This window comes from Lupinus angustifolius, chromosome LG10 (assembly GCF_001865875.1).
Source record: "Lupinus angustifolius cultivar Tanjil chromosome LG10, LupAngTanjil_v1.0, whole genome shotgun sequence".
Classification (NCBI taxonomy): Eukaryota; Viridiplantae; Streptophyta; class Magnoliopsida; order Fabales; family Fabaceae; genus Lupinus; species Lupinus angustifolius.
In genome coordinates this window covers 14,493,928-14,507,339 of record NC_032018.1, presented here as the reverse complement: position 1 = coordinate 14,507,339, position 13,412 = coordinate 14,493,928, and the positions used below count along the sequence as shown (strand labels likewise).

Genomic DNA, 13,412 nt, shown 5'->3' with positions numbered 1-13,412 from the left:
ACATTCAACATATTAACTCATTTATAATTTTTGGTCTTCCTCATCATAAAATCAAGCTCTCCCACATCATGATATTGTTTATGTTTAATTTTGTTAGATTGAAAAATGAAAAATATTAAATTTTGAATGATATATTAACAATTGTGCTTAGAAAGTTACCTTAAAAAAACATAGTGCCCATGTAAATATATGGGTATACTGCTAGTTGATATTTTAAAAACACCTACTACCTAGACTGTTTTCTATTTGCTTTATAGTTCACAAATAATTAGAAGTATATAAATATTATGGTGCACTATCATCTATAGTGAACAAACACATTCAAATTATATATTAATGATATGCTACTTGTTACTTGCTAAATTGCCACTTGCTAATTGCTATACATGAATATTAAAATGTGATAGGACGACATTGGGCTACGAACTTTTGGAGCCGTTGACAAAGCATAATTTAATACCAATATTTACCTTTAGTTTGTTCGTCGTAACATGTATTATACACAAAGTAAGGATCATAGGCAATGATGTAGATATAACAAAAGTTATAGATTTTGTTAAACTTAGTCTTAATTAAGTCTAGAATTAGACAAAATGCTCTTGTTTAAGATAACATTTTTTCAATTTTATATTAAAAATTAGTATGTAATATCGTAATTTGCTTTTGCCCTCTTGCACGGACTCTATATTGTAATTTGTAAATGATATAAGTCCCTACTTTACAAAAAAGCACACTAAATGGGGTGAGTTATGTATAAGCCAACTTATATCATTTTATATTATCAACTAGTTGATCAAGTAATTTATCAAATACTTCCAATTCAATTAATTAACTTTTCAACCTTCATCTAGTTATTTAGTTTTCAACTAACTATTAATCGAGTTGCATTTCAACCATCATTAAACATCAAATCATATGAAACTTAATCATCATATTTGAATTACCGGAACTCATGGGGGAAATCTATGGAACTTATGAAACTTAATTTATTGTGTGCTAATGCTACCATCTCACATATTCACTAATTTTTGTGTGAAGACTTCTTCCAATGGATGGAAAATCCCATGTCCCAAATTCATGTGTTTATCAGCATGTTCCATCACTTTTGTTCTGTCATATAAAACACTAACAATCCACATTATATGTATTAGCGTGTCGACAGGCACTCTTTACCTGTCGACTCGCATTCTTATTTTTTTATTTTTTTATTATTAAGTGTATACATAAAGTTTTTATAAAATTTTCAACTTGTGCCTATAAATTTTTCAAATTTTCTATAGAGAGATATACGTTACTTTCCTTCAAAGTTTTCAACTTACCGCAATATTTTTTCCTCATTCTACATAGTGGAATTTCAACCTATTATTGACATAATGAAATTATAGGGGTTAATGAAATGTAACAAATCCAATTAAATCTCATTTCTTTTTATATTTTATGCAACATGCATGTTATAAAATTATTAGTAACTTGTATATTACAAAGGCAAGCATAAAAACATTGGATATAATAAAGGGCAAAATTAAAATATATAAATTACTCATGTTCAATTACATAACTTGTATGTTAGGAAGACAAACATAAAAACATTGGATATAATAAAGGGAAAATTTGAAATATATAAATTACCCATGTTCAATTACATATTTACCTTTTATATATATATATATATATATGAATATTTAAAATTAGCTACTGATATTAAATGTTATATATTCATGGTGATTTTAAAAAGGAATATGATAGAATGAAGTATGCTGGATTGTCTGAAGCAGGGTGGTTAGGGATATGAAATTCTGGCAATCACAGCTTCATCATCCAATGATTGAGATTTGGTAGAGTTCTCACCATATTATATATGAAAAATATAAATGTATTTGCTTGCTGTTTGATGTATATTATTATTTTATAAGGAGACACAAGTTAGCGAACTAAAAAAAAGAATATAATATTTTGGTTCCATTCAAAGAGATTCAAGTAAAGAAAATATAACAAAGATATCAAGAGATGTAATGTACCGGTTGGTTGAAACAAAAAATTGGTAAATTAGTTGGAATACTAATTTTAATATAATAATTATATCGGTTATGTAATTAAGTTGGTCAATACCATTCAAAATATAGGTCGAGTTATTTTTTAAACTTAAGCTCAACCTTACATACTATTTTAGATAAAAAAAATATTACTTATTATTATAGATATATAATTTAACACATGAAATGATATATATATATATATATATATATATATATATAATATATATATATATATATTTCCTAAATTGTGTACGAAAAATTAGAGATTCAATCTATTTTGAGTCAAAGAAATATTATTATTATGTACACAATTGAATAGACACATATATAAATATTAGGATAAATCTGTGACCATGAGTCGAGTTGAGTTGAAAAATATTTGTCTCTTACCAACCTTACATAATAATCAAGTCTAATTTTTAAACCTGACCCTAGATCGAATAAAACCTAACAATATTCGAGTCCGAATCATGACCGAGTAAATATGATCGATTGCTGCTCACCTAGTAAAACTAGTGGTTCTTATTATAACACAATGAGATCTGATCAATATATACCGGTGTGCAGCATTAATCAGTACCACATCACAATCATCAATATCTCTTTTAGACATATGTTGTCTTATAAGTTGTGTGACTACATGTGCCATCAACTCTGATTAAGTTAGAAAAATAATTAACATACTAATTTTTTTAACTTAAATAGATTTTTTCAACCAATGACAAGCTAGTAGCACATGTAATAACACAACTTATGAGACACTATATATGCTCCCCTAAATCAAATGGTTTACTTCACACCACTACATATGTTCAACAGTCACGATTACGGGATGAAGCTATCGTAACAACAGGGGATCAAAACCCCAAAATTTGTTCTTTATTAGTAGACCTAAGGACGATGGAACACATATGATGTGCCATATTTTATGTCACTCCATATGTTTATGATTATGATTGGTTAAAAAATATTTAATAATTAAATTTTAACTGAAATATATTATTTATGATCAATCATAAATTTATAGCACATGGTGTGACACAAATTATAGTACAATTGATACACGACAATCTTTGCCTTCATTAACCAAAGACAAAACAAAATTAGACAAATACTTAAAAAGACAAAACCACCCCTTGCTAAGTCCACTTCAATCACTCACTCCAAGGTCATTCTCGGGATTCGCTTGATATCCTTTTCGACCAAAAGTTGCTTACTCTCAACCATGTGACTTTTGTTCTCTTCACGACAAGGTCAATTCCGTACTTTCACTCTCAGATATTTTTTTCTAGTTCACTAAAAGAAATTTCCTTATAATAATATTACATTTATTAAGAATATCATCTCACATTAATGAATAAAAAACTAATCATTATCATCTTATATTGTCGTTTTTAATAATCAAACCTTTTACTTTTTTATCATCTACAGATCTAATAAGAAAGATAGTATAATCAAACCTTTTACTTTACATCCAGAGACTAATGTATATTGGTTTATAATAAGATTAGATTAGAAAGAAAGATAGTATATTCCCCTTCCTTTGAAACATTCATGCTTATTCCAATTTCAACTCTAAAAACATTAAAAAAATTCCAATATAGTGAAAGTAATTATTGATGGAAACAAGTTTTTCAAAAACTATCATAAAAATGGTTAAAGAAAAATAAAAATAAAAATTGTATATATAAGACCATATATGAGTTTTTTATTTTTTCAATGTATTATATATTATTTATATTTATTTAATAATTATTAAATTTTAAATATAAGTAATTAGTTATGTATAATATTTACTAACAATACATAAATAATATTTTTGACAATTTATTGACCTACATTTAACGAAAATGATATATTTTTTTACTAAATCTTTATAGGAGAAAGTGATATATATTACAAAAAGTATAAAGAGTAATACTTTATTATAATAATAATTATGAGATATATGACTTTCTTGTAATTAGAAATATTTGTACCAGAATTTAGTAAGAATATACATTATTATTACTAGTATGTACAGGTACTTCGTGCCTGCCGGTTAATATTGCATGGTAATATGTATTTAATTTTTATATATTTCATTTTTTATAATTAAAATATATTTGTTGCATTCGGTGTACTTTATATTATATTTTTTTGTGTTGATGATAAATTTAGTTTAAGGTGAGAGATGTGGTTAATTAATGAATTCGTGGTAGTTAATTAGGATTATATGGTTTTTTTGTAAAAATTAAATAATATGAATGGCAAAATAGGAAGTAAAAATTACATCATGATGGAAGTTACCCCATGTTTTGGCTTTATATACAGTATAGATATAGATATAGATTATTGACATTAAAATATGGGAATATTTCTTATTTTCTAGTTTTTTCAGGTATTAAACTTAAATAAATACAAAAGACAGGCACCATTAGTTTATATATATATATATATTTGAGGGGCTTTATTACGTAATGATATTTCTCTCTCTAACTTGTGTTCCTCCTACTCTTCTTCTTCCCTTTTCTTCTTCTTGTTCTATTTCTTCTCTTTTTGTTTCGAAAATTCTTGTTTAATTACCAGATCTGCTTCTGTTTTTCATCTCTACCATGTATGTACAATCTCATTCTCCTTTCATTTCTTTCCCTTAATTATCTCTAACTCTGTTTCTCTATTCTGATTCTTCTCTTATTCCTCTTTGTACTATATATTTATATTTTTATGGCTTCATCTTTCTTCTTATGTAATAATTTTATTTTTATTTTTATTTTTATTTTTTATTATCTGTTTTCACTTGACCATTGCTAATTTTTTTATATGGGTATTTGATGCTGCTTCTAAATAATTCATGTGTTGTATCATCTATTTTTGTGTGTATGTTTTACTATTTAACTCTGATTGTTGAATTTATAATAATAATAATAATAATAATAATAATAATAATAATAATATTGGATCTGCTTATATCAATCTTTGTTTCCCTTGTTTTTTATGATTAATTTTGATATATAGTTCGATCACTAAGATTAAGACTTGGTTGGTGTTATTATACCCCTTTGGTGTTTTTTATTTTATTTTCAATAGTTCTACCCATTATTTTTTTAATTACTTAAATCTGATATCGTAAATAAAGTTTGAATATGGTGTTTTGTATGGTTTGTTTAAGGTGGATCTACTGTTTTGTTATATGAAAGTTATAAACTTTACTTCACTATTGTTGATTCTCTTATATCTATCATGTGTGTATTTCTAATGTATGTTTTTTAGTACCATATGTTTCAAACATGTACACATTTTTTATACCTATCTTATCATTAAGTTATAGACAAAAAAATGCATGTGCTGACAGCTTAAGAGATTTGTACGGTATCTGTGTGTCATCCGTCATTCGTATTTGATCATTATTGACTTTTAAATATAAGTGATACAGATGAATGGTTGATAATATAGTGACTGTGTATAAATTTTTACATTGACGCTTACGTATTATACACTATGTTATATTGATCGAGTTGTTGAAATTTAGTATACTGTGATATGATGGTTATTTATTTATCTACCTTGAGATTTGAATTCCTTGCTGTTCTCAAATTTCATGCAGGAGCATCTCTACATATCTATAGTGTTTTTTTGTGTGGTTGGAAAGCTGGATTCTGTTGGAAACTTTGCAGATAAATCCTTATACTGAAAGGGCTTTGTGACTGTGGAGTTTATTCCAAACAAAATGACAAGGGATACTACCCTTATTAAACTGACAAAGGTCAGAGAACTTATCATGCTGTTATTAGTTTTCTTTTAAATCTTTGCTTTGGTTGATGCTATAACATTTTTCTCTTTCTTTTTATTGTTTGTTTCAAGTCAAAGCTGCACTTAACATTGTATTCTGAAAAGATATGAGCTTTCATGCTTATTGAAATGAATTAACTTTGTCTTCTATATTCTGCTCTACATAGTGGAAGGTGCTCCTCATTTGTAATTGCTTATTACAACTTTTAATTTTTTTGGGCTAACAATGATTGTTGCAACTTTAAATACCATTCTACTACCTATTTTGGAGGCCTATTTGTTAAGGTTCCATCTCAAAACCAATTGGCTATGAGAGCACTAGTCCAACATGTATTTAAACCATTCCCGAGAAAATGAGGTAGGCGATGTCAGACTTACTTTCCAACACTATTCTTAGAGTATTGTATTTGATGGTCCAAATTTTGCTTTAAACTTTGCATTACGACACAAATTCCATTTAAGTGTACATGTCATCTTTCAGTTGACTAGATGTTGTGAACATTAAATTTTGTCCGGCCTTCTTTTTCTTTTACCAAAATAAAAAATAATATGGAGTATAAAAATTATAAATTTAGCTGGTATTCAATCGAAGATCGGGTGCTATACTGCCCTGTGGAGGATGAAAGATTTTCTTCCTTCATCTCAGTTTTTCGTTTTTTGTTAACTAAACCTTACAAAGATAATTTAAGATGTGATGCTTAGATGCCCTTTTATGTTCTTATGGATGGTCAATGCTTGATATCCTGCATAAACAACCTTTGCATCTTGTTTTCTAATGCTTATCTGGTTGACATCTTTTGCTTGGTTTCCTGAAATGAAAGCTACATCTTAGTGATCTTCTAGATATATGGTTCATCATTTCTAATGGCTATTTCAGTTTTTCTTTTTCATATAATAATGTTATTTTTTTCTCTTTGGCAAAACTAGTATTAGTATCAATGTAGTATTTAAGATAAATTTCCCCCCTCACACAATTGGATAACTTACACTAGTATTTAGCCGGGATGTGTAGATTTTGTGGGAGATTAATTTTTAAGTAACTGTTTGATGTAACACTATACCAGAATCATCTAAACTTCGATGAAAAGGCACCCCCTTTCTTAAATAGAATAAAGTTCACTTTTTAAAAAAAAAAAGAAGAAAATGCATTATCTTTTGCATCCGGTTTAGGGTGTCAAGGAAAAGATTTAGTGGCACTGATGCTTATATGACACGGCTTATGCAGAATGTGAATTAAAAAGCGGTCAAGTATGAAAACTAATTTTTTGTGTGAGAGAGGACCAAATAGCTATTTCAATCATGTCTAGTGTTTTACCTTAACAGTGGTTTGTAAAGTTCATTAAAAAATGAGTATTTTGTAAAATATTATTCTGTCCCATTTCTTATGTTTTCTACTTATGATGCATGGTTTCTTCATTTTTGTCCTGTCATGATATGTGGACCATTCTTTCTTAAACATCTGGCAAGAGTTCACTGGTTACTGAATAGAGACAGCACAAAAGTAGTAATTTAAACTTTTTTATGGTAAATGCCCAGGTATAATTTAAAACTGTAGGCTACAACAGCAAATCTAATTGTGCAATTTAGTTTGAACTTTGAACTCCTGGATATTTCAGATAGAAATTCTTCCTTCGCTGTGTACTTGTCATTTATAATTCTGTGACAATATGCTTAATTGTTTTGCTAACTCTTGTTAATTAAAGTGAGAAATTTTACGGTTCATGTTTCAGGCGAAAAGGGAAAAACATGAAGTCTCCTTTATGATTAAATTACATGAACTAACTTTCAATCTGGCCAATAAAGGCTTATATATGGGTGCATTGAGGGTTATAAAAAGATTGAATTTTCTTCCCCTTGTGTAGTAATTCATATTTTAATAACTTGTTACGCTCTTTCTTTGTCAGGGTTGATGAAGCTTAATGATTTGTTAACAAGGAGCACAGGAAGCTCCAGGGATATAGTAAAGGGTTTCTTTCCAAAGGATGTTATAAGATATTTTTGGTAGAACTAACTTCATTGAAAGATTTTGTGAAACTTTGTCATAGTATATAGTGAAAATGGATAGATCAGATACATCGGGCTTTGTAAGCGGTGGATGCTGTATAATGGAAGTTCTTTTTGTAGTCATAAAGTTCTGATATGTGGATATTGTACTAGTATGTGGTGAACTGTTCCGTTACTTCGACCTTCTGTAACTGTAGTGCCCAACTTCTGGATAATGGATTTAAACATGAATGCTGTACTGTCTCCTCATGATGCTGAATTTAGGAAATATGATAATTTTGGTGATACTATGTTATGCTTGAATGGCATTGGCTTGGGACAAAGCAACAAGACTAGTTATAGATGTACAGAGAACAACCTTGGGATGAAGTTTTCCAATGTTCCGGATGATGGCTGCAAATTGGTTCTGGGATTAGGCCCAACCCCGATGGCAATTGATGATGACCACAACAATTTCGGATTTAATAAAAAGAGTTCATTATCCAACTTCTTTCCTCTGCACATGCAATCTGAATGTGATTCAATCCTTCAACTTGGTCTTTCTGGTGGAACTAATGAGGCATCAACCATGATGGACTGTTCAGGTTCAATCGAGACTGATGTGAATATGTCATGCTTTTCAAGCCAAGAATATGTGGAAAATAATTTTCCGAGGATTCCTATTGTTGATGAGGGTTCTACCTCAGCGAAGAAATCAGGTGGCTATATGCCATCACTTCTTTTAGCTCCAAGAATGGATAAGGCTAAAATTTCGGTTCAGACAAAAGAGCTAATTCTCGGGACAGAAACCCAGCTTTCCCTTGAACCTTCTGATGCTACAAATTACTCACTTGGCACTGCATCTGGCCCCCAGACTACATGTATAATTTCAGAGAACCGAATAAGCAATCCTAAGAGATGTAGATTTTTTGGGTGTACAAAGGGAGGTCGAGGTGCTACAGGGCTTTGTATCGGACATGGGGGTGGACAGAGATGTCAAAAACCAGGATGCAACAAGGGTGCCGAGAGCCGTACTGCTTACTGCAAGACCCATGGTGGAGGGAAGAGGTGCCAGGAATTGGGATGTACTAAAAGTGCCGAGGGAAAGACAGATCATTGCATAGCGCATGGTGGTGGCAGGCGATGTGGGTATCCAGGTGGTTGCACAAAAGCTGCAAGAGGCAAGTCGGGACTTTGCATTAGACATGGAGGGGGTAAGAGATGTAGTATAGAAGGTTGCACCAGGAGTGCTGAAGGGCAGGCTGGGTTGTGCATCTCTCATGGGGGTGGGCGTCGGTGTCAGTACCAGGGGTGCTCGAAGGGTGCGCAAGGGAGCACTATGTTTTGCAAGGCTCATGGTGGTGGGAAGCGTTGCTCATTTGCTGGCTGTACCAAAGGTGCTGAAGGGAGCACCCCATTGTGCAAGGCACATGGTGGAGGGAAGCGTTGCCTTCACAATGGCGGCGGCATTTGCCCAAAAAGTGTACATGGAGGCACAAACTTCTGTGTGGCTCATGGTGGTGGAAAAAGGTGTGCTGTTTCTGGCTGCACAAAGAGTGCGCGTGGCCGTACCGATTGCTGCGTAAGGCATGGTGGGGGGAAGCGGTGCAAGTTTGAAGGCTGTGAGAAGAGTGCTCAGGGAAGTACAGATTTCTGCAAGGCACATGGTGGAGGAAAGCGGTGTAGTTGGGGAGATGGAAAATGTGAGAAATTCGCAAGGGGAAAGAGTGGTCTCTGTGCTGCTCATAGCAGCTTGGTGCAAGACCGAGAATCCAACAAGAGAAGTCTGATTGCACCTGGAATTTTCTGTGGTCTTGTACCCACTGCTTCCGCCGCATGTAGCAGTTTCGAGAACACCAATTCTTCCTCGGGCATCAGCGTTGTGTCCGACTTCTATGACTCAATGGAAGCACCACTAGCTAAAAGACCACACCTCATACCCAAGGAGGTTCTAGTCCCACTGTCAATGAAATCACGATCTTCTTATCCGTACTTCTTGACTGCCAAGAAGCCTACAGAGCAAGACAGAATAGTCGGCCATGGCACGGCTGAGGGGCCCAGCAGCAGTGTTCAGAAAGGCTTGGACTTCAATCTGCCAGAGGGCAGGGTCCATGGTGGCGACCTCATGTTGTACTTAGGACGAAATCTCAAAAATGCCCTTGATGGTATCTGAAAAAATAGTGTGGAATCTAGGTGACTGAAAAGCTGTAGATTCATTTTAGAAATTGGGGACCATATGCATCATGGAATTGTGTATAAGGTGTGTGCTGTGTGTTCAATAACGTGTGTATAGTCCTATGTTTTGATTATTAGAAAGTAGACTCTTATTGTTTGGGGTGCTTCATCAGAACCATGGCTTTCATTATTTCAATGTAATGTATAGCATTGTTAAACAAGTCTCATAAATCTCATGTTACTCCTATGCAACTAAATCATTTGTGCTATTAAATTAAATCTCTAGTTTTATTGTTTATTACTATTGTATAGAGCATTGTCATTAGATCCATTTAATTGACCCACCTAGTAGTATTAAGGTTTGGTTGTTGGTGTACTTAGCATGGTGTGCAATCAAAACCTTGAAAGCACTGAAAACAAACACAATCCAACACAAACATGGAAACACGAGAATTTGGACTTAACTTGTACCTAGCTTGGGAAATAAAATTACTTATAACATTATCTAGTAGCAAGATTAGATTTTGAAACTATAGCATAGTTGTTTTTGTTGTTAGTGTCTCTTACCATGGTTGGAGTTTCTTGGCAGCTCAAATATAAAAAATGACATATAAGAATTAACTTTTATTAAGGTGATTCTGTTTATAATATTATTACTTTTGTAACATGACACATATTTTCCAACTGTAATGTATTTACTAAGAACTTCATTCATGTTTCATCATCTAATCCAATCCAATCACAAACTAGAAATATTAGAAACAACTTTCATTGAGTTCATAGTGCCAAATGAACCAATCTTTATATTCATAATTAAATACAAGGGATGGTAAATAGAGAAAAAATGTATACAATAATAGCATAAAAGTTTTTTATACTATTCTACGTTATTTGTATTTAATTATTAGTGATTATTAAATAAAAGTAATAATCACTAATAATTAGGGGAATCAAACATGTATCACTTGAACCAATTCCTATTGATCGATAACGTATGAGTTTTATACATTATTATTACATCAAATATCTTTTATATTTAATTATTGTTGACTTTTTATAAAAAGTAATAAAAATAAATAGTAAATAATATATACACTTTATATAAATCTTTACCCCACAACACTTGAAGAAAAAATGGGAAAAGCATTTGGACACAAAATTTGACCAAAACGACCCGTATAATTTTCTGCACCACAAAGCCCAATTAGTACCGCAACAACAAACCCTAATTTTCCAACTCATTAAAACCTAGAATTTGTGATCCTTTCTCGTTTTTGCAACCCATAACCGATTCCATCGTCTTCTCGACCACCGGCAGCCACCATGGTAAACTCTTGATTATGAGTTTTACACAATATCTGATCTGTTGCAATATTCAATTTGCATTTGATTTTTGATTTTTTTTGTCCATAGCAGCTATTAATTTGTTATTCTTGCTCTATGATGAGTTTACATGAATAAGAATTGAGAAATAATGGAATATATTTGTTTGTATATCTGGTACTAAGGATCTGTTTACAAGCTGAGTTTCGGAGGGGAAGAAAGTGAAATGAAAGACTTCAGAATCATCTCAGAAATGTATTTCATGACTCGCAAGTCTTTTGCTTCACGCAATTTCCCTCCAAAAAATCAACTCACAATTGGACCGTAACTGATTCACTAGGGTGCATTTTGTTTTTGTGGGTTGTAGGTGAATGTTCCAAAGACAAGGAAGACTTACTGCAAGAATAAGGAATGCAAGAAGCACACATTGCACAAGGTTACTCAATACAAGAAGGGTAAGGATAGTACTGCTGCTCAGGGAAAGCGTCGTTATGATCGCAAACAGTCCGGTTATGGTGGACAGACTAAGCCTGTTTTCCACAAGAAGGTATGCTCTAAACCGAAATTTGGAAGAGTGGATACCCTAAAATGTAGGTATAAGGGAATCTTGAGATTTCACTTATGAATGAAGCACAAACACTTCAAAATATTAACTCTTAAAAATATTTTATTACCTTTTGTAAACTAGCCATGCCTAGGGATGGCAAAAGTATCCGCACCTGTGAGTACTCACAAAAATATATGCAATAAGAGCTTATGGTTGCAGATGGATATCTCTTATCATTTTAAGATTATAATCATTATATATGATATATTTTATGATTATTTCATAATGAATTTTAGTAATTGAACTATTAAAAATATATAAATATATAATTAACCTTGAAAACCCGTTGGATACCTGGGTATATCCGCTACCTGCAAATATGAGTATGGCCATGGGTAGGCACTATCCACACCTGCCCCATTGTCATTAACAGTGGATCAAGTTAACTTTTAAAATGGTGTTCCTCTATTGTAAATTAAGTTATGTTTTGTTTTTATATTAATTATATATATTGTATGATTGATCTGTCATGTCCTGTACTTGTTAAAATTTGTTGATTACCTGTGTTGTGGATTGTACCTCTGTTGTATTCGCGTTTCCTATATGTAGACCCTTCATGTTAGAATTTTGTATTATGTTTGTGTTGGGATAGTTTTATTTTGTATCGCAAACAGCTTTCAGTGATCAATTTAGCAAAAAAGGTGATCTTACCCCAAAATTAATTGAAATGAATCATACGTATAAGATGAATTTATTCCCTTGCTAATTATTGTGACATTTGTTAAAGCTAATTAATAATTGAAACCAAGCATACTTATAAGATGAATTAATTCCCTTTATTGCTACTTGTTGGGACATTTGTTAAATCTACTTAGTAATTGGGCAATAGTTAAGTTCTCAATTATCTGTGTGTTGAATAGGCAAAAACCACCAAGAAGATTGTCTTGAGATTGCAGTGCCAGGGTTGCAAACATGTCTCCCAACGCGCTATCAAGGTTAGCATGTATTTTTTGTGTGGTTTGTCATTTGTCATGGGGTATGTAGCTAATTTTAGCTCATGTTTCTGTTTTTGCAGAGGTGCAAGCACTTTGAGATTGGTGGTGACAAGAAGGGAAAAGGAACCTCTCTGTTCTAGGTGGAGAAATAGAATTTGCCGTCACTTTTTTTCAATCCTTTTTTATTTTGCTTGCCCTATTCACTTTTTTCCCCTGGTGGTCTAAACATTGAAATTTCATGTTCTGTGAAGATCTTAGCTATATTTTAATTTTGAAATAGTGTGTTTGAGAACTATTCTAATGTCAATGCCTTTTTGTCTTTCACTGAGATTATTTTTCATCTTCATTTTTATGCATATCACTTGGTCCAAGTCTATTGTTTTTCTTTCCCGACCCTTTTCTAGCCTCTATATGTTTCTTCCTCTTCCTTGGTGTTTGTATAACACACCATAGGTTCTATCTCCCTCTTCACCAACCACTTTCTCGGTGCCTTATATTTTGGCCAGCTTTCAGCTTTAAACAGAAGGACTTGCTTTATAACATTCCCTTTTCTCCTTACTTTATTTTGGACACTTTTTGTCA

General features: G+C 32.1%; 2 protein-coding genes across 3 annotated transcripts; both read left to right on the top strand.

The window, feature by feature from the left end:
- LOC109358408 lies at positions 4,512 to 10,234 on the top strand. 2 transcript variants are annotated; one of them, XM_019602612.1, is made up of 4 exons: positions 4,512 to 4,632; positions 5,623 to 5,781; positions 7,712 to 8,042; positions 8,094 to 10,234. In XM_019602612.1, the coding sequence occupies exons 3-4, from the start codon at positions 8,026 to 8,028 to the stop codon at positions 9,961 to 9,963; spliced, it is 1,887 nt and encodes a 628-aa protein (XP_019458157.1). In that variant the 5' UTR covers positions 4,512 to 4,632; positions 5,623 to 5,781; positions 7,712 to 8,025; the 3' UTR covers positions 9,964 to 10,234. The 2 variants fall into 2 exon arrangements, with proteins under 2 accessions (XP_019458157.1, XP_019458156.1); XM_019602611.1 differs by having other exon boundaries at positions 7,712 to 10,234.
- Positions 11,141 to 13,154, top strand: LOC109357701 (60S ribosomal protein L44). Its single transcript, XM_019601716.1, has 4 exons — positions 11,141 to 11,291; positions 11,656 to 11,835; positions 12,756 to 12,830; positions 12,911 to 13,154. Exons 1-4 carry the CDS (start codon positions 11,289 to 11,291, stop codon positions 12,968 to 12,970), a joined length of 318 nt encoding a protein of 105 aa, XP_019457261.1. The 5' UTR covers positions 11,141 to 11,288; the 3' UTR covers positions 12,971 to 13,154.